Source organism: Blennius ocellaris (assembly GCF_963422515.1).
Source record: "Blennius ocellaris genome assembly, chromosome: 13".
In the NCBI taxonomy this organism is placed as follows: Eukaryota; Metazoa; Chordata; class Actinopteri; order Blenniiformes; family Blenniidae; genus Blennius; species Blennius ocellaris.
Window position 1 is genome coordinate 6,506,255 of NC_137662.1, and position 22,538 is coordinate 6,528,792.

The 22,538-nt window shown below is 44.0% G+C and overlaps 1 protein-coding gene across 6 annotated transcripts in view; it reads left to right on the forward strand.

The window, feature by feature from the left end:
- The window catches only part of cpeb3 (cytoplasmic polyadenylation element binding protein 3), a gene marked incomplete at its 5' end in the record, with an annotated part of 46,728 nt that overhangs the window by 13,730 nt on the left and 10,460 nt on the right, over positions 1 to 22,538 (forward strand). For 4 of the 6 annotated variants that reach the window (XM_080507810.1, XM_080507813.1, XM_080507815.1 and 1 more), the window contains 4 exons: positions 10,155 to 10,211; positions 13,480 to 13,503; positions 15,772 to 15,939; positions 16,978 to 17,067. In XM_080507810.1, coding sequence (XP_080363936.1) covers positions 10,155 to 10,211; positions 13,480 to 13,503; positions 15,772 to 15,939; positions 16,978 to 17,067 — 339 coding nt within the window. The remainder of the gene's footprint in view (positions 1 to 10,154; positions 10,212 to 13,479; positions 13,504 to 15,771; positions 15,940 to 16,977; positions 17,068 to 22,538) is intronic. The other 2 variants (XM_080507812.1, XM_080507814.1) reach the window with 1 other exon arrangement.

Here is a 22,538-nt window from a genome sequence, read left to right on the forward strand (position 1 = left end):
TGTTTCACTCTAATAAAATTGTCCAGCAAAACGTTTTCATTTACAAAGAGCAGCAGGGAGTTTTTTGCAATTAAAATTTTTTTCAAACGATCCCAACAAGGTAAAGCCGTTTCTCCTCACACCCGTGTAAGAGTATTCAATCTATGTCAGGCCTTCTAAGTAAATATTTTCAGAGAACGGGTCACGTGTCTATTGTAAAAACTCGGCTCCCAGATGGGGCCCTGTCAGGTTGGGTGTAGGGTTTTTATGCTCCCCTGTACTCCCATCTTAACAATGGAAAGATTGGTGGGAGGGGTACATAATGAGCACGGCATGTTGTTTTCCCATGCATTAGTGCCTGTTTCCCCAGTCTCATTGCTGAGAGTGCATTGTTAGAGCAAAAAAAAAAAAAAAGAAAACAAGAATCAGGGTCGCCCAGGCTTTACTCCACATATGAAGGTGTTGAAATGTCCTGCAAGGATTTTCTTCATGACGACAAACACAGAGGAGATATGAGAGAATCCAGGGATTGCGGCATGTTCCCGAATCTCTTTCTTGCTTGTTTACTTGTGTTGCCGTCGTGTCTGCAGCGTGGGGTTGCAGTAAGCCATCCTGCCAACCACAGACCTGCTCCACCCTGCCGGTGTACCTACTCACTGTCTCGGCCCATCTGCTGTTTGAGCTACTGCAACAAACATGGCTGCTTTCCGCAGTTCAGCAGAGATTCCGTATGAGAAGAGCACCGATCAGCCCAGCTGTAGGTCATAAAATGTCCTTAATGGATCCACGTATGATTTTGCTTTGTTTTACTGCTGGGAACCATGAGGCTGGTGTCCAATTACATTCACTTGATTCTGCATTTTAGCAAATTCTATCCATTAAACGGGTCTTCCTAGGAGTAAGCCAGCCAGAAAGAGATCCAGGGAGGTTTTTTTTAATTCTTTTTAAAAGACAAAAGGGTCCAGTTTGTTATAAATAAGCACAGTAGATCCCCGTTAAATGACTGTCTGCACGCTGTGTTGGCTATAAAAAAAACAAAACAGCGTTGGCTTGGGGGTCTGGACAGTGGGCGCGAGTTTGAAGTCTTTTTAGTGGTTGACTGTGAATCATTGAAGCTCTGAAATGGAGTCTTTAAGGTTCCCTTTAAGATCCTAAAACAGACCGTAAAACCTGATTGGATCATAAAGTTGATCTACTTGAAGTCGCATCAACTCTTGAATACAGTTTAATGAATAGTTGTATTCATAATACCAAAGATGCAAAAGGAATAATCAAGTAACTACTAATGCAAGTTACGGAATTCCCTTCTTTTTTAGGATACATTTGTTGAGATAGAACATAAAATATGACCAAAGTTTGTGTCGACGCTCTCAAAGACCTTTAAATGGTTAAAATCTGCCACTATTATGACAAACCCGAGCTTTTTTCTCACATGCCACCATGTGGTTTGTCATTTTCTGGGTTGTTTTTTTTTGTTTGTTTTTTTACAGGAAGTGTGTTATTGTGCAGTTGTAAAACCAACTCAAGCTCAACGCAAGGCAAATCAACTCGAGCAAGATTTGCGACGTGGAACCATCACGCGCTGATTTTTAGCCAAATAATTTCCCGAAAAAGAAAAAAATTACTTAAATTCTATTTCATGCCAAACATTTTACATGTCACCTCTTGCTCAAGGGCATATTCTACACATGGGCAGGGCAAGATGGGGATCGGACCCACAAGTGGGTTTACCCACCGATCCTAAGTGACATGAATTAATCCACCCAAGGGGTGTGACACCTAAAGACTGCTGAAGTAGTAAAAACCTGTTTTATGAGTGACGTCCATGTTGCGTTTAAAGTCCCTCAAAGGACCGATAGCGAAAATGTCAAACAGACGTCGACAGGCTTTGTAATCCATGATAACTCTGACATGATTTAGATTGTATCTCACATGTTGAAAGAATTGTTGGAGTTTTTGAGTACAAACAGTTGTTTCTTTTATTCATCTGTCTATTTCTAAGGCCACTGGAGATCAGATTGTGTTACTACCTCTTTGTTACTTCTGCTAAATGGCCCGACGCGCAGTTATGAGTCATCCAGCCTGGACGGATCCTCTGCTCAGACCGCTATAAGGTCTCAGCAGACCCCCAGGCGCAGACGTCCAAGTTCTTTTCTTCCTAGTTTCTTTGGAAAGTTGGAAAGACTGCATAACTCAACTGACCGGCGCACTCTCTTAAACGAGTGCACTGCGCATACTGATGACATTAAGTATTGCGCATGACGTATTTTCCCGCTACGCCACCGTCCCCGGAACGCACAGTACAAACCACCTCAGGAAGTGGCTTGGTGCCCGTGTACACACTTGCCTTTAGGATTCGCCACTTGTGATGTGTTCACCCCCCTTATCGCTGAAAATGCCACTTTGCTTCAATCCATTCAGCAACCTGATACTGTTTGACCTGTCAAACCTTATCAAGCTCTAATTTAGAGTATTTCTGAAAAAAAGAAGAAAAAAAACACACAACATGAGGTCTGCAGATTTCCTCCTTCCTTGGCAGGTGTTAGCATGAGCATTCACACATTTTGTGAAGGGAACCTCCTTCTCGCGGTGCGTCTGTCAGGACTGAGGCCTCTGGGTTTCTGTTCACCAGCTGTGAACCACGAGTCAAAACTAATTAACCCAGTAGGCCCAGTTTTTTACATTCCCAAGTGAACGGGTACCACCCACCTCCATCCCATCACAGACATTTCTCACATACTTCTCATTGTGCCAGGAATAGTTGTTTTTCCTCGTGTGTTTTACGAGTCCATGTACGTGTGTCCGTGTGTTTTTAAACACGAGGGTTGATGGGGGTTTTTTTGGTTCACAAATGTTTTTTTTTTCCTTTGTGACTCTAGATTGCCTCTGATAATGGCTGCGGACCCCCACTCTCAAGCATTTTGTTGTCGGCTATAAAAAAAAAAAAAAAGTGTTTTATGTTGTCTAAATCTAATTCTGACAACCTCAGAGCAAACAAAGCCTCGGCGCTCGGGGCGTTCAAAGACTCCAGGTTAGGAAGCACTTCTAGTGCAAGGAAGAGGACGGAGCCATCCTCATTTGTCCAGTGTTTCTTTTCTTTTCTCTCTCTTTTTTTTTTTTGTTGAAGCGCTTGTTTTTAGAAGTCGACTTCAAAAGAGGTCTGAGAGAGAGAGCGAGAGAGAGAGAGAGAGAGAGAGAGAGAGAGAGAGAGAGAGAGAGAGAGAGCCAGAGCGAGCCAGACACTTTATTCCCGCTGATGTTTCGAAACATCAGAACTTTCTAAAAGCTCTTTTCACTCGTGGTTAAGTGGAGCCGGACGGCAGGGACATCTGTACAAACGGGGACACACACACACACACACACACACACACACACACACACACACACACACACACACACACACACACACACACACACACACACACACACACACACACACACACACACACACAGGTCTGCATGTAGTTTCTGAACTGGGTCAGCCAAGCTCACGTGTGGAGAACTAAGCACTCTCACATAAACACACACGCGAGAGATTCTTCTCTTGGCCTGGACAAATACCACCGGTTTGACAACAGCTGACACACACACAAACAAACAGACACACACACACACACACACACACACACACACACACACACACACACACACAGACACACACACACACGCCATCAAACAGGCTTCCAAATTGTTGCTGACATGTAAATCAACTTCTGACGTTCGCTGTAAAACACTCTCCTCTCGAACTGTCACTCATTGTTTTCTGTGGTCAAAATAGCCCAGCGGATGTGATGAAGGCTGCACAAGACCACTCACTGTAAAACACACACACACACACACACACACACACACACACACACACACACACACACACACACACACACACACACACACACACACACACACACACACACACATGCATACACTCCCTCAGCTGCTCTCGACTCACATGATGTTACTCGAGCGTCAAACACGGTTTGCATATAGACTGTTTTGTGTGCTGGAGGGCGACCGGTTGAAGGCTTCAATTTGAAGCCCTGAAGCTGAGCTGGTGTTCGTGTTTGTTTTCCCAACGAGCTGGTTTATTTATCCTTTTTTTTTTGTTCCCTCACTCAAAATAAACCAATGTTAGTTGTTGGGTTTTTTTTTTTTTTTGGGGGGGGGTAATTGTGCTGAATGACTTTCTTGCTGAGGGTGCGACAGGAAGATGGCTCCCATGCTCGTAACTTTTAACTTTCACACCACATGCGGACCTGCAGCAAGCTGTTGATTAGCCGAGTTCAATGAAAACAAGATGCAGGGACACGAGTTCGCTGTGGTTTTTGTCAAAGGTTTTGAGATCTGCCGGGTTTTTTTTCCCCCCCAGATGTTGAGGCTTGAGTAGTCGCATAGTGGCTGTGGTTTTATACGTCAGCCACAGATGTGAAAGTGCTCGCAGTCCTCTCATAAAGCTCATAACTACAAAACATTTCCCCCTAAATGTTAACACACAATGTTCTCCAACAGAGCATTAATATAGTTTCATGTTCATTTCTAACAATCGATGTTGTAAATAATCACTTGGTGACCCACAACAAATGTTTAAATGTACGTGTTGTAAACTACTGTGATTTGGAAAATAAAGTTTTTACTCGTTTTTTTTATTTTATTTTTTTAATTTAACCATTATTTAACCAGCTACAACATTAAGAGGGTAGAAACCTCAGATTATCAACAGTTAAGGTCCTGTTTATCACGTGAAAACGCGTCGTTTTTGCGAGTACGTGGACATTTAGATTGTTATTCCGGGTGACTCTTATCTAAGAAACAAACCCAGGAGAACATAAACCGGGACTCATGACGCTCTGGAGGCCGCCATTGTTGTTGTTGTCAATCTACTTGCACGTGTGGTGCAGAACCGTTTACTACAGCAGTGGTGCGCATGTGCAATAGCAGCATTTCAGAAAGGACGTGCTTGAAAGTTCACAATACCGTATTAAATATTAAAAAATATCAAAATGGAAGCTCTTGTTGAATGTAAAACCAGTAGCATATTTCAGAAAACATATGACGACCATCACTTTGACAGCATTCGTTGAGGATTCAGAAGAAAATAAGCTTCGCTTTTGCTAAAAACATTTTACTGCCGTTTTGTTCAGTTTTGGTCAGAGCGGCGGCACTTTGGTTTATGGATGATTAGTATCACGCCATCAACAGGTGACGCTGAAAATGGTAGCAGCAGGAAAGCGAACATCGATGCTGTTTGACTTGATGTTGACGAGCGCACTGGATAATGGAACAAACCGTCGAAATCAGTGTGTCGATTACAGGGAAGAGTCTGAGTTATGGGGACGGAGCCCAGATGTTACACCTTCTGTTTCTTGCAAAGGTGAAGTCGTTCTCAGAAAAACTCCAGGAATAAAGATGATTTTTTTTGTTCTTTAAATTCCAGTCTTCCTGTGGTCAAAGGTAAAAAATTTGGCTGGGGAAGAGCTGCTTTTGACCCAATAAACTATTCAACCTTTACAGGTACATGAGATTATCCCCACCTGTACTTTAAACGTTCAGTAATGACTGCACGGAGATAAGCTGATGTGTTTATTGGCTGTGTTAAAGGTTAGCTCGTACCTTGCTTTCAGCAAAAGGCATCGTCAGAGTGCTATGTTTTTGTTATGGTGGAAAATTCATGACTCGGGCGAGCATGACTGAGCTAATCCAGTCCAGGCAACCAAGCATGCCTGGGCATGTTTTGTCAATTAAAATCACAGTTTGTCCAGAACTCACAAACTATGAAGTCCGAGTGAAAGGCGGTACTGGCTCTGTCAAGTAGCTTCAGGGTTAACTGGATCCTGAACATACTCTGGTATCATAAAAAGAAATGATTTAATAGGATTTAGATAACAGAGCAATAACATTTGTTTGGTCCCGCTATCAGGACTTTGGCATAATACTTGTGCCAAGAAATCCAAATCCAATATTGAGAATATCGATTGGATGGCACAGTGAAGCAGTGGTCAGATTTGTGTAAGAGGATTCATTACAAAAAAAAAAACAAACAGCACCAACTAGTGGCCCGGCATGAAAACTACATTGATTTCGGCATTTCTGCAATTTCCTTAGAAACGTTTTTCAAACATTGCCGTGTAAATGCAAAACTTTTCTGAAACTAAAATTCTGAAAATTATGTGTTTTCACTTAAAGCGTTGTCGCATAAAGGGCACGAGGTTCCTCGGGGTACATTGGATTTATTCCACAATCCAAACATGCCTGTAGTTCTTTGTGAGTCTAAATTGCCCGTACGTGTGAATGCGAGTGTGTGACTGTTGCTCTGGGAGGAACTTCATTTTCATACAGATTCAGCAAGTGTTTGGTAATCAGTTAAAATATTTTCATCAAGCATGTCGTGTCCAATCAGTTGTCATACTAAAGACGCACGACTCTGAACAGGAGGAAGCAGGATGCATGTTGTAGCTGGAAGGTTAAAAGAACTTTGGCCCCTTCGTAAGTGGAAGAAATGGGTCATTCAGAGACACAAACAACTCGCCAGGTTTTCCAATATAAACATCCACCCCTCTCAATCTTTCCAGCCATCTCTTGGCTGTGTGCAGAAGGAATGATCTCAGTTTCTATTGTCATATTTTTCCTGGCCAGAGTGAGGTTTTGGTAATTGGAGAATTGTTTTCTGTGTGAGGATCATTGTTGAACCTTTTCTTTGGTCGCTCACTAGAGAAGCCAAAAGCTTCTGTTGAGAGGTGTAAATATGTGCTAGGATGAGGCCCAGATGAAGCGTGGCACGAGACGCTCCAGGTGTCGGACACAGTCTGTGGTTATTGTACAGATGAAGTGATAATGGAGATAATCATAATGAAGGCGGCGCCGTCATGTGCGGCTGTAACTGTTGTTCATAGCCCACCCGACACATTTCGTTTTCCATTTGAGAGTCGCTCAAGTAAATGGTGAAAGGACTTTCCTTTTTAATATATCGTGTTTTATCCCCTGAGCAGCCTCAATGTGCAGCCTCGGGGTCAGTTTCCACGACAACGGCGCTCGGAGTCACTGAAAATGCAAGTTTTCAAACACGCTCGGACCCTGTGGACACAGGGGAAATTTAACTTTTCTGAAACGCTGCTACTGCACATGTGCACCTCGGCTGTAGCAAATGTTTCTTCTTTAGATGTGCGAGTAGACGGACAATAACAACAATGTGTAACGGCTAAACGTTTCTGAAACTAAAACGTAAAAATTATGCATTTTCACGTGAAACTCTTGTGGTGGTCAAAGCTCAAGGTCGTCATGACTTCACACAAACGAGTTGAGCAAAGTTTCTCAAACGGTAAGATGAACTGTTTACTGCAAGATGATGACTGCACACATCATTTGTAATTGCGTAATGCTGTCTGCGTGTCTGACCGCTGTATTTATAGCTCTTAAGGCACCTTGCACTCTCCCTCAGTGGCTTTCTTCGAAGCTTAGGCCCCACATTAATGAACACTTCCTTAAAAAAAGAAATCCATTGTTCACTCTCCGCCCGTCTCCACTGAAGTGGTCACACCAAGGTCGGTTGTTTCTTCGATTGGGGGATTTACACTAAAGTTTGGCGTGGTTTTAGTCAGAAGCACATGGTGTGTTGTTGGTCCCGGAGTGGCCACGCTGCCATGCCATCATCACAAAAAGGTTGAAAATAGCTCGGGCTCTTAGCAAGAAAATGTCACCGCAGTAGAATAGTGTGTGTGTGTGTGTGGTTGGAGGGGGGGGGGGGGCTTTGGGCACCGCCCCTGAGGTCATGGGGGGGGAAAGCAGATGGCACATGCCCAGAGTTATTTTAAGGAGGGCATCTGCCCCCCCTCCACTACTCCATGTTACCCAAAATGACTCAAGTATATAGAAAGACAAGCATTGGTGTCTGTTGCTGTGTTTGCTTTCCTGTCGGCAAACCCTCAGCTGTAATTGCAACTATTTTCACTGGTTGTGCTTTATACATCCTATTTGTTTTGTTTTGTGTGTAAAAACGTGAAGCTGGGAAGGATTCTCTGTCCGGGACACTTCAGCCAGTGAGACATTTGGGCAGAGACCCCTGTGATTTGGTCGGAGAACCAACAAACAAGACCACCCACACATTTATCAATACATGATTCTGTGCAGCAGTCACTACGGGGGTTGTTGAACTTGGATAGCAGCCGGGCTCCACTATGTAAGAGAGGTGAGATGGCAAGAGCGAAAAAAAGAAAGTGCCAGCAAACTTTTGTTCCCATGATTATCAGTCGGGGGGGGGGGGCATATTGTCATGGATCCACATGTTGGACCTGTGTTGTTAACATATGCGTGGATGTTTGGGCTTGTCGTTTTTCTGTTTGCCCCGGAGCCCCTAATGTCGCCTCAGTCTTGATTGGTTGAGAGGAGTGTTGAAATCCACATCTGTGGAGCTGCAGGGGTCCCCCCCCCCCCCCCCCCCCCCCCCCCCCCCCCCCCCCCCCCACACACACACACACACACACACACCACACCACCACCTCCTTACCCTCACCCCCAGCCTGCTGCTCTGGTTTAACTGCTAGTGCTAGTTCACTCTTGTTTGTGAGTGAGTAAGAGCCCCCCCCCCCCCCCCATTGGCTCCCCTCCTGCGGCCAAATTGTGATCCTTTCCTCATGCCACCTTGTTTGCACCACAGTAGCTTGCAACATGCAGCCGGCCCATCGCTCAAAGTCTACGTTACATGTGGGGCAACATACACCAGCAGCAGTAAAGTGAGATACCCTCTGCAGTTGGCCCCTCAGCCTTTAACCCGAACCCCCCCCACCCCCCACCAGGGTGGAAGTGCTGTACCAATGATAGGACAACCCATGAAGTGTTTACCAAATGTGTGAAATGCTCCTTTGTTTTTTCAAACCATTGCTTCATCTACCATCTTTCTTAAAAGGGGACAGTTTATGCTCTTGTTTAACAGTATTGTTGTTGCTCCAATTTAAGTAACTTAGTTGAGGGGGGAAAAGGAAAATATTTGTAAATGCTCGTTATGTATTTCCTTCGCTCTCTCTCTCTCTCTGTACAAAGGGCGTTATAACTCACCAGAATTCAGCAAGACAGTGAGGCTGTTGTTAAATTACCAGCACTCAATACTGCAATGTTGACTAGACCGACTGTGGGCCTGCACACATGATGATGAAATGGTGAATGGCCAATTCACATGTTCCTGCCACTAATAGCTTTGAATTACAGTGTTCCAAGAAACAATTAGTCTGATTAAAAACAACCTAAATGTTGAGAAACCATCTTTGCTTTTGTTTACTTTTTTTCTGACGCAACTTAATTGTCATATTTGGGGTGACGGGCTTTACGATGAATAACTGCAACCAACCAGGTGAAGGCAACAATCCCGTTTTTATTTGTTGAAACTGATCACATCTTCCAAATCTTATTGCTCACATTTTTCTATATTTTTCTTAAAATTTGTGCTAAATGTTGTTGCCTGACTTAAAGACGGGAAGTGAATCAGCAACCCATATACATTATAACCCATTTGTGATATCATGATCGACTAAACTAAATCATTGGCAGTCGCAGCACTACTGAAAGTGAAGTTTTCATCTGAAGGAAAGTGCATTTTGGTTGGATGGCAGTTGTAAAGCACTGACGGCTGGATTGATCATGGGGGCTATATTGAGATTATTCAGACCACATTTGTAAACCATGTAAATCCTCTGAAACATATTCATGGGTTTTGGCCCACAAGCCTTATTTTTGACCCCCCTGATTTAAACTTTATGTGGCCGGGTGTGATTCTACAACCTGTTTCTCCGTCGGCTATCGTGTATTTTTCTTGTTTCCTTGTGTGGGTAGAACAACAAAGAGCGAGATCAGGAAGTCTTTCAGTAATTCGTGTGTTCCTTTCCAACACTGGGCCAAGTAGATACCTTTGTTGGTTTGAGCAGGTGTGTGTGTGTGTGTGTGTTTTAGAGCTGTCACAACAAAGTAATGTCCCTACTCTTTTTTCCCCTCCACATCTGTGTTTGTCTTTTCTTTCTCCCACTTTTTCTTCAATTGATTTGTTGTTGATTCATTCAAATTTCATCACAGTTGTTTTCTCTGCTGCAAAACACAGAGTAGAAGATTAAAATGTTGGCTGGCTTTTTTTAATCTCTTTAGTTTTCACATTTTTCCCTCCTTTTGTAAACGATTTTTTGTCTTTGCTTTGACAGGACGCATGGGCCTAAATTTCCATCATCCTGGAGCAGACCACATCATGCCATTGAACAGTAAGTCAAGGTTTTATTGTGAAAAATATTCCGATACATGCTGCTGCAGCTGTTTGTAGCTCATGAATAAGCGTTAATTTATTGCCCGACCCCTCGGCGTGATAAGACATATGCTGTGGCCACGGATGCTCTGGAGCATACGCCAGGTACACCTGCCTACCTTTTAATGTTGCTCGTATTCCCTGATACCAAGACGGACCTCTCGGACCCTTGGGAAGCACAGACGACCTGTAAACAGCTCTCCTAAAAACAGCCTGGCACATGAGGCCAGATTCCCCCGCTTGGTGTCCCACCGGCCAGCAGATGACCGACAGCGAGAGGAAAAACCAAGCTGGGAAATCAGCTATTGATCCCATATGCTGCTAGCCTCATGCCACAAAACGTTCCAGGCCATTTGAAAGGGTCTTCAGAGGGAATATAGGACATGTTTTCTTCCAGTCCTGCTGATACGCTGTTGTTCTTTTAGGAACTGTCGTGTTTTTTTTTCACGAAATGGCTCAAACCTCGGCAAAATCTCAAAGATGTCTTTAACAAATGATCAAGTGAAATCCGCAAAGCGCCAGTTTCCTTTCTGGACGCTCTCGGTGAGCCTACAGGGCATAGAAACGGAAAAACGAAGCGGTTGTCTGACGATTTATGAAAAAAAACAAAAAACTTTTTCATCGAGACTGTTTCTTCTGTCGCGTCCTGACGAGGCTTGGCGCGCCTTTCTCAGTTGTGTTCCTTTCATGAGCCGTGTCCTCAAGGAACGTGCCTCCGATTGATGTTAAGCTGTTGTGTCATGGGATTTCGCTCGGGGAAGCACAGATCTGTCCAGATCTTTCTGAGTCTGTCGGTGCCATCTCTCTCCGTTGTAGCCTGTGATGCACAAAGACAGGGAAGCTTTGGTTTCAAGCTTTAAAGAGTTTTTACTCGGTACTTCTACTTCATTGCTTCCTATTCGCTTTGGGGCTTTACATGAAACCTGTGAGGTCTCTACTTCCTGGGGATGGTGTTTGGGCTGGGTGGAGAGTCGTCAGTCCTTCTTCCAGGTAGTTTGCTCCTGTTGACTTGACAGCTTGGCGAAAACATTTCTCAGGCTTTAAAAAAAAAAAAAAAAATGTAGATCTGTGATGCCACAGTTTGAAGTACATTGAGAACCCCTCGCATTTCACCTCCCTCCTTCACCGTGTGGCTAATATTCTCGCTTGCAGAGGCATCCGACGGTCTCCCCGGTGCAACCTTTTTCTTCTTTTCTCAACTTGGCCCCAGTTGCTAGGTGACTTTGTTGCCAGCCGGCGAGAGGGCACCGCCGCAGAGAGGCCAGCCAGGTCTTTTGGATTGAGAGGGCCAGATCTTTTTTTAATGAAAACATAGCGAGGGAGAAGAGGCTTCGGAGACAATTTATTCCCCGAGACGAGTCAAGGGGTCCGCTCACATAATGGAGGCACCACAATGCGACGGCCCATGTTGGTTTTTGAGGTTAGGAGTCTGCTTTGAGCAGCGGGAGAGCCTGCTTGGCGCTCGCGTTGCCCTCCTGCTGTTCCCTGGCATTTGCACTGTCTTAAAGCAGTTTTTACCTCTGCTGTGGTTTCACTTCACAGCAAAGCGAGATACAGAATGAGAACATTCAAGAGATGAGCTATTTCAATATGAAACCTGAGCTAATGACTTTAAAAAAAAACCCCAATGTGAGGACAAAACTCTTAATAAGAATCATTTACAGTATTTCTTAGCTCCATAGCTTTTGCCTTTTCACAAGTCACTCATTCATACGCTCACTCAACCTTCATTGAGAGCATATTGGGGTTTAATGTCTTGCCGAAGGACACCTCAACATATGGGCAGGATGAAATTATGGTCGAACTCACAATATTGTGATTGAAAGACAATCTGCTCTCCCAACCGAGCCCCAACCGCAGCAGTCCTTCACAGTCCCTAAATCAAGCCTGTAGATTCCACTTTCACCCTGGACGTATACATGTTTTCCACTCTTTCAGCTTTCCGTCTCGATGTTTATCCTGCTTTCTCACCTCAGCTGTGAACACAAGCAGAGCCACGTTGATGGGCCTGGTCAAAGCATTAGTTGTTCTAACCTCCTCTGGGTTTGGATCCTCATGTTGACATAGATGGGTGATCTCCTTATACACACAGAAGCCATCAACCCTCATCGAGATCTGTATGTTATGCTGACACCTCGGCGAGGCCGTAGATTCAATCTAACCAGGAAGGACAGACACTCACTTTGTCATGCTGCTGAGTTGCTTATTTTCTAGGCAAATCGTATTGTTATTCTTCTTACTTTTGCACAAAAGCTTCTCCTTTTAACAAAGGATACATTAAGTTGAACTTGGACTTTGATGGTATAAAATTCATATTTTGAAGCATTTGACCTAATTTCCCGAAGATATGATGGCAAGTTATATAAAATGCTGATATAGTGACCTGAGAACTATTAACATGCATGTATTTGTGTTTAGTTTATCCATCATATCTGAGTCGAGGTAATTGTTTCAGTTGTTAAGTCCAGCTCTGAGAATCAGCACCTGACCAAATGTGGGAAACGAGTTATCACAGCTCGGTTGTTTTGTCCTGCAATAGATTTGGATCAGTCCCACCGTGACACCCTCTCTTTCCCCGTCTCCTCTCTGCTTTCTATTCTTTGTTTTGTTTTTTTCCTTCCAGTTTTTGCTCACGCCTGGCCTGCCATACTTGACCTGGCGGCTGCCTCTTAATATTTCACCGAGGCCGTGATAATGACTAACCTGCTCCACCTCCGGCCCTGCATGCGCGCCGTTTTATGGCCTCATTTGCGAATATTCACAGAAGATTAGCAGGAACTCTCCAGCGATTGCCGGGTTCATTAAATCCAGATTACAATCTCCGCCTGTCGGGCGTCGCATTCTGCTGCGAAATATCTCGGCCCGTTTGCAACGCTCAGCTTCACCTATTGCCCTTGTCCTCCACCCCCCCCCCCCCCCCCCCCCCTCGCCACCCGTGCAGCATCTGCATGCTTGTGCCGCCTTGGCAGGTGCAGCAGGTTCACCGTGGGCCGGCGCCAGGCGGTAATAATCATTCCGTTGCCAAAGCTTTTAGGTGTGGCTGTCTGTGGTTTCCACTGTTGTCTTGGAGATGTTCCTGGTGTGGTTTATTTCCACCAAAAACCCATGTCTCTGTATCTTTTTCCTTTCCTTGTTCCTGCCCCAACCTTCTGTCTCTCCTTGTGTGCCCCCCCCCCCACTCCCCCCAACCTCCCCCCACCACATCTCTTCACTGTGCTGACAAGCAGCCCGGAGCTATGGCCGCAGAAGAGGTAACGTGTGGCATTTTCTCTGGGGTTCTGCTTGCCATGCCGGCTGTGTCTGTTTCTTCCCGTCTCTGTCCAGTCCAAGGCTGGGGGGGTTGTGGGTGGGAGCGGAGGAGGGTGGGGGGGTTCTTCTGGTGTTGTGGCACTCTCTGCTTCTCATCTGTGTTGTGATTGGATAAAATCATGTTGATTTAAAATGATATTAAGCAATCTCCATGCTGTGCATTGAATCGGGGAAGGCGAAGCTCTCAAGCGTCCAATCAGTCTGTGTAATTTTTGTTTTGCTTGATGGTGAAGGGGGGGAAAAAAAAAATAATGGTTCAAATTCTGTTTTCTCCCTGTGACGTGTGTGAGCCGAACGACTGAATCATTCCATGTGAAATTAACCTCAAACTGCCTTTATGTTCCACATCCATGTGGATGAATAATGCCAACATACTCAACAACCCCTGTGCACAATTTTCTGCTTATGTGTTGCTTAAAAGACCATTATTATACAAAAAAAATCACTTTACAATGGTTTTCTAACACTATTATATGTGACCATATAAAAATATTGCAAAAATATTGAAAACATTAATTTAAGAAATAGTGTTGTTTAACAAATACTTTCATGGTCATTTTCCACAAAATTGAACAGAATTTATGGCCGAACTGTCTTGATGGGACACCTAAGATTACAAAGCTGTACAAAACTGGAGAAAAGAGTTGTTTTTAAGAGTGTGTAACACAGTAAGGGTGACGTCTGAGCAGAAATAATACACTTCTAAGCTATCAAACTGGGAACTTCCCAGTGCATCAGTGGGAAGTTTCTGAGCACTCAGAGAAATCAGTATGACGTTAATTGAACACAGCAACAATAATGCATCTACATTAGGAAGAGTATTTCTTAGGAAGATGCAATAATGCAACTACTTAGTAGGTTAGATGTGGGGGAAAAAACATGTCAGATTCCCAAATATGTCAAACTATATTTTCTTTTTCATATAATGTTGAATTTAGACATCGAACAGTGTCACACATCACATCATAATTAACTACACATGTGTAGATTAGAAATCTTGATGTATAGAATCGTGGTCACATTTTAGAAATACTTGTGGTTTTGAGCACAAAGAGGCAACTTTTTAAATCCCCCACAAAGCAGAAAATTGATTGTGTACACAGTTCTTTGGCACATTGATTACACAACACATTAAGTAAATACAAGAAAATGAATGAAGGAAAAGTCCTGTTGATTTGATGTGGAATGACCCTGTCGTACAAATTATGGATGCATCCAAGTGTTAAAAAAAAGGAGCAGTTGTGCAAACAAGCAGAGCGACTGTAGATGAAGTGCTTGCTATATTTGATCAAAGGGAGTAAACCGTGACCCTTCCAGTACGTTTGGCTGGAGTGCTTCCAGGATTGATTTTCAGGGTTTCCTGACAGAGTCTGCTGACTCAGGGGTCATTCATCATCCTGAAAGCAAAGACGGGCACCTTCCAAACGTGACTCATCTCCGACTTGACGTGCTTTTTAACTAATTCTGTCTTTCCCCAGCGAGGAGGAAAGCTGCCGCTACCGTGTGTGACACGTGTGAGGTCACACTGCAGCGCTGTGGCCGGGGAACTAAAATGTCACAGTGTGCCCAATAATGGCTGAATCTGATTGCTCGCTGCTGTTCGGGCAGCGACATGAGATCAAATATCCAATGTGGCACATGAATATGATTCTGGCTGCGTCTAGAATAAGATCATTGTGTGAACAAATGTTAAAAAATTGGGCTCCGCTGGAGCGGTAGACACTCTAATCATGCTCCTGAGTGTCAGATCAGCAGTCTTATTATAAGCATTTTTATCATGCAAATGTTTAAAACCAAGCATTTGCTCCAGAGATGGAGATTCGAAATCATGTAAACATTTGCCACACATTGCATGTTAATAGCAAACTTTTAGTGTTTTTCTTTGACTTCCAAATGAGTTTTGCAGCCAGAAGACAAAAAAAAAAAAAAAAAAAGTGGGAATATGAATAGTCGATTGTGAATGTAAATGTAAATCCACACACATTTGTGTGACACATGAGTCGGAGCAGATGTGTTTGGAGGGGAACAAGAGCAGCCTGCAGACACTTTAGTCAGAATTACAATGGTAATCTCCCATATTTAACCTGCTGCTGCCACTCCAACTGTTTCCATATGTGATTAATTCTCTCTCCCTCCTTCCATCCCTTTTTTTTTTTTTTTACTTCACACTTCTTCCATCCTCCTCCTCCTCCTCATCTTCCTCTTTCCAGGTCGTTCCTGCCTTTTCCCGTTTGAAGACGGTTTCCTCGACGACGGCCACGGTGACCCCTCGCTGACCCCGGGCCTGAACTCGCCCACCCGTTGTCAGAACGGAGAGAGGATGGAGCGCTACTCAAGGAAGGTCTTTGTCGGAGGCCTTCCCCCAGACATCGATGAAGGTAAAGAGAATTTGACGAGGAAGGTGTTGCCCCCCCCCCCCTCCCCCGAATCAGCCTCATTCATCCATATTGTGCCTTCAGAATGTTAAAAACCACACGCCCAGTAAATATTGGACATTGTGGTAGTTAATAGAGACTTTTCTTTCCAGTGTTGAAAAGAAACCTGGATCGTCTCCATCACACATGATGCATCTCTCATGATTAAAGACAGACTTTTTGAATTCAGAGAACTTGGCCAAAAATTCAAATTAGGTACAACTCCTCTGACCCTTCCAGAATTCAGAAGGGAAATGAGTGTTTGTACCCATTTCCCACGAGGTAAAAAACTGGAACTGGGCAGGTCTGAGGAGACGGCAGTCGCCTCCCTTATTATTCGCCCGGTGCTGCTTGATGACCCAAAGATCACAGATACACGCAGAAAATATTTTAATAGCACTGAGCATGCAGCCTACCGGTTTGTAATACGAATTTAACATTTTGATTAACCCAACTTCGTCATAATGATTTACTGATTTACACTTGTTTTTTTTTTCTTTTTTTAAGTTTCACCCTTTGATAAGCTTCCCGATTTTTAATTTTCTCAAACTTCCAAACAAATTTTGAGAATCCCGCGACTTAAAATGCGAGATGAAGCACAATTTCTTGCTGAAGCACGGCAGCACAAGGTGTGACGCCGCCGCATCGCAGACTTTGGCAAGCAGTCACGAAGGCGTACGGGCAGACGTCGCCTCAGACCTGAAAGGGTTCAGCAAGCGTGAGCCGCTGAATCAATGCACACTACGTGCCCTCAGCGGGGTGAAAAATTCATGAGTTTCCACAGAACGAGTCCGGTCCGGCAGCGCTCGTGTTCCTGTTTAATGCAGTGGCCACTACTGCGGCAGGAAGAGGGCAAAAAATAGCAACTGCAGGAGAGTGTGGCCGCGCATAAAGTCGCTTCATATGCATTTCACACGAACGGGCTCGGGTGAGGTCTATTGTTTCATGAAAATCTGTTTTGTGTCTTTGTTTTTTTTTTTGTTGTTTTTTTTTAAAATGCAGACGAGATCACCAACAGTTTCCGGCGCTACGGGCACCTGGTGGTCGACTGGCCCCACAAAGCCGAGAGCAAGTCCTACTTCCCCCCTAAAGGTGAGCAGCGGGCGCTCGCAGTGTAAGCTTTTCCCATCAGACATCAACAACCGGCACCAGCACATATCGCCCTCGGGCCGGCGACGCCGTGGAGCTTTGGAGAGTCGCATTACCCAGAATTCCTGGTTCCCCGCTGGGCAGCCGCGGAGGTGCGTGTTTATGTAGGTGACCGCTTGCATGGAAGACACGGCGAGGGAGTTACGACTCCATTACTGCCCACCGGGGATTGTTTGCTGGAGGGAGTGTGAAAGTTTTCCTCCTCTCGGACGGGAGATCAAACTCTCCTCCTCATCTGTCATATTGGGGAAACTGTTCAGATGCGCTGGAAATAAAGAGACACTCCATCGTCGGATGGCAATACGCCGCATCAGCTTCCACCCCCCCATACTCTCATTTTTCAACCGTTTTGTAGCTCGGGAGGATTATTCTCGAAACAGGCTCAGCTCCACTAATATCCAAAGCCGGCAGGAAAAAAATGCTGCATCCTTTTAGGGGAATGAATGAGCTTTCAGCAGCTGGTGGACGCCGCCATGTAAGGGGAGGAGACATGTAACGGGGGGGGGGGGGGGGTTGCAACAGTCATCACTCGCTTTCATCTAAAGCTCTTCCTCCACTGCCAGACTGAGGCAAACTGCTAAAATCACATAACTGGTGAGGGAGCTTTGGACAGATGCCTGGTGACAGAGTTATTAGCACTAATGGCTCCGGGGGGTTGAGAGGGGATGCATGTGCACGATGGCGTGCGGGCTGAGTGATTTACAGACACCTGGGGGTGGGTGGAGGCTGGGGGGGGGGGGGGGGGTGGGGGGGGGTCACCGGCCTCTCCTCCCGTTTAAACTTCCTCTCCAAGCTCCACCGAATGGAAGATGGCCGTCACTTTTCCGTCCCGCTTGGCGTTGGACCGCCGTGTGTTATGGAAGTGTTTTGGTTTGAGGAGTGACTCACATCGTGGCTCGAGGGGCAGGGCAGGACTCTGGTTTGTGCCTGGAGACGAAATGGAGGCGCGGACGGGAAAAGCTTCTCTCGTTCTGCATCGTCTCCACAAAGAAAAAGTTGAAATTAGTCAAATCAGTTGAGAAGTGGACTTTTGACAGCAATCTGCAAGAGGAGCTACTCTTACGCCATTCTAATTAACATTTTCACTTTTAGCAGATAAATGCCCTCCGACAGGCAGTGTAGAGTTACCTGAAGTGCACGTTTCTTAAGTCGTGGGAAGAAACAGTCGTACAGAGAAAAATCACACGAAGACTATAGAGTACAGAAAGTGTTGACCTGGACTCGTGTCCTCCAGCTGACCGAGCAAACCACGACAGCACCGGTACAAGTTGTAGTAACCAACTGTAGATATGGATTAAAAATCTAATTCATCAAAACAGTATATCAGTGTACAGGTCAATTCATAGTGTAACTTTCATTAACAGGCAACAGGATTACATTATCCTCATTATACTATTACATTTAAGTTCATCAGAGTTAAACTAGCAGAATAGAAATATGTTTATTGTACATTGGTTCTCACTTTACTCAAAAATATACAATCCCATTCAATTATATTTGCATTCTCTTAACTGAAAAAACTGATTACCAACAGCTTTTGTTCAGAACCCGTTGTGATATTAAATACACAATATTTGGAAGCTTTACAGTGCAGGACTAAATTAATAATCATGGATTTGAAGGCTGAAAATATTAATATAATGGCTCTTTCATCTAGTTAGTTAGTTTATATGAAAGTGTTTCCTACTCCAGATCTGGGTTTTATATAAAGCAGCAGCAAATTTGGATTAATTTTAGTTAATATACTCTCCAACTTCCAAGTGGGTTTTTAAATCCACAATCACTCCTAAGAATTCAATTTCACACAATCTTTTGATTTCAACTCATCATGACCAGTAACCCCTCCAAACGCCATAAGCTGTGTTTATGTAAACCATTTTTTCCAACACAAATAATTCCCCTCCCATTCCCCCACAAGGATTACTATCCTAGGAGACAATTTAATTTTCATCTTTTTTATTTTTGCCAGATTTTCAGCAAGTAACGTATACGAACGGCATCAAGACGTGTGGAAAAATCATCAAATAGTGCACTGTGACTTTGGTTGGCAATCCAATAAACCGTTTCAGGAAAAAAAAAAAAAAAAGGCTAACAAACTGCAAAGTTTCCCATTAACGTGGATGGGATTTGGGTGAAAAGTGATCATTATCGCTGCACCATTTCCTTAAAATGCACTAAAAACTGCAAACTATTTGGCAGCGGATGGTGATTTTGGTGAAAAACAAACAAAATGGAGGAGATAATAGTCGGCATCAAGCGGCAGGCACACACACACAAAACAAAATCATCTGACGTTTTCTTATTCTTTCATATTATTTCCGGAATAAAATGAATTTGCGTCGTCAACAAACGTAACAAATTGGAGCTTGTTTGATCCTGTGAAGACGTAAGAAATGCAGAACTATCCAGCTGAGGCTCCACCTCAGAACAGACGTTGGTATCAGGGCCGTTTGTGGCCAAAATTCAGCTTCTGTATATTTACTGTGTTTTCACAGATAAACCCGTATTATCGTGGCTCATGTCTGTTTCCCTGCTGCCTTCTCGGTCGTCTCACCCGCTAAAGACGAAGCGTAAACCAGCAGGCCGTGGTCATTATGCTGCCGTCGCTCACGCCGTCGCCCCAACGCTGGCGTCACTATTGTTGGCAGGAGGCTGCGAATGTTCGGGAGCTATTTCTGTCTGTGATCAGGGATAAAAGAGGAGGAGGAGGAGGAGGATTTGTCCGTATGGTACAGCCTGAGCACCGGGAGCTATAAACCACTGCAGTGGCTAAAGCTCACGTCATACTGAAATATAACAGCGTGTCCAACTTGTTTTAAAGCTTTTCGAATTTAACAACTCTTTCCTTTTTACTACAACCAGTGGTGATCAGCAGTTTCTCCTCCCCGTCTCGTTACACGGCCCGGTTGAAGCCAGTCGGAGTGCTGCAGCGCCACCAGTCCTCCTGCTTCCACCCTGCAGTGATTTATCTCTGTGCACTCGCTCTGCTGCGGGATTCTCTCCACTGAGGGACTTCTTCAAATTCACGTGATTAGCGACGCTTGATTTCGCCGCTCTTCTACTTTATTTTATCAGCGTCTGCCCACGAAACGCCCCGAAAGCCTCCGAGCCAGAGCAGATGTTTGTTTTCTCCCTCCTCCTCCTTCGCCCCCCTCTCTTTCATCTCCCTCTTCCTACTCTTCATCCTTTTGTTATTGTTTTTCACTCCTTTTTTCTCTTCACCTGCCGCCTCCTTTTTTGATCCTTATTTCCCCTCTTCTGTTTTTCCTTTTCTTCCTCGGCTCTTTTCTTCTTCACCTCCATTCCTTTGTTTCTTCTTTCTTCTCTTTGGCCCCATTTACGCGACATCTTTTTCAAGTGAAGACGCAAAACTTCCGTGGCGTTTTGAATGTCCGTTTACACTACGATGGTGCTTGGAGCCACTGAAAACACAACTTTTCAAAAACCCTCAGAGTCAGCGTCCATGGAAATGAGGAAAGCACAACTTTTCAAAAATGCTCCAACATCTCCTTCATCCACATGTAAACGAGGGTAAAAACAACTTTGAAACCAACATCATTTCCAAAACATTGCCTGCGAACGTGCAACTTTTCTGAAACGAAAAGTGAAATACGAAGCGTTTTGACATGAAACCTTATGATGTAAATGGAGCTTTGTTCTTCATCTTGTTTTTCTCCTTTCATTCTTCATCTCCGTCCTCTTTTGGTGATCTTCTCTGTGCTCTCTTTTGTTGTTGCTTTATTCCGTCCACTTCATTTTGCATTTTTTTTTTCCTTGTTTTTCTTCTGCCTTTTTACTTCCTCCTTTTCTTCTTCCCCTTGTTTTTTTTCTTCTCTTTCTCATATCTTTATTCACCCTTCTTTGTCTTCTTTGTTCTTCTTGCTACCCTCCATCCTCATCCTCCCCGCTTCTTGTTATTCATCTCCTTTTGTCTCTCCACTATACAACTTTATATATTTTGCCATTTTGTCGACGGGGACTGAACCGTTCCTCGCCGACAGGCGCCCGATCTGCGGACACATATATGAAACGCAAACCTGGTTTCAAATGTCAGTATGACAGGTTGACATTGTGACCGCTCTCTCTCTCTCGCTCTCTCACTCCCTCGCTCTCCTGCTTGCTCTATCCAGTCATCATTGGATTGGATTTCAGCGAACTTGACATAACTTTCATTCGATGAGGTAAACGGGGTGACCAGGATTGCAGTGTGGGACTCTGATGAACCGACGGAAAGATGTTTGCGTACGCCGTAATGACTGACCTGACCGTATCGGTTGCAGAGACACAACACTGCTGTGTGATTAAATAAAGTAGAAGCCTGGCACAGGGAACCAAAGCAGTACTTTGAATCAGCAGGGTGTTTTTAGAGCGCTTGTTTGGAGTCGTAACCTCAAAAATAACTCAAAAATAAAAGATAGATCATACTTTTTCTGTATTTTTTTCCTCACAAACAAACCTTACCAATCCAATGATACTGATGATGATGATTACAGAATCAATAAATATGCAAACAATTTTTAAAGTGAAACAGTCTCGAACTTCAGTGTGAAATCCATTCTCAGTGTACGAGAGCTGCAGCTTTCAGGATTCCACGGCGTATTTAAGCTGAGTGTTAAAACACAACTGGCCTACAAACTGTCATTTCTCAAATCCGACTTGTTTCATTTCTCACAGTGAAAGCACTCAAATACTTTTTCAGATCAATGTGAAAACATTTCTGATTGAAACTCTGCACATTATTGAATATTGGAAGAAGGTGTATACGAAGTTAATCGGGACGTTATAGTCTAAACAAGGTAAAAAAAAAATCAAAAGGTAAACATTTTCATCGTTCTATTACATCACAGTGTGGGAGGAAGAGCTCCCCTAAAGGAGAACCAACACACTGCATGTTTTGCTGCCTAAAAAGTTGATTCTCTTTATAGTTTCTCATTTCTGAGTGGCAGTTTATGTTATAAAGTGTGATTATGTCAGAATTAACTGAGAAGATCACCACTATGGTATGATGGTTAATGGTCGCCCATCAGAAGTCTGAGAGGCAGGAGAGGTTTCCAGTTTTTACAGGTAGAAAAACACCTGAAGACAAGGAAAGTTAAGAAATATACTTTAGCCCGCATTGTTGCTACTTAGATGGAATAAACTTCTTGTTCGCATACAGCGTCATGCTTAAAGCTGAATTTATGGATTCTTACATTTTCAACCTCATGGTTGTGATTTTTTGAAGTAAAAAAAAAAGAAAAGGAATTTCATTTGGAATAGTTTACCTTCCAGCATAATATCATATGGTAAATTACACTCACTCTCCTGGCATACATGATCGTATTATATGAGTGTAACAACCTGATCCGCTAATGCAGTGTGACCATAAACCTCCTGAGCTTCATCCTGCCGTCTCTCGGTGGACGTACGCGATG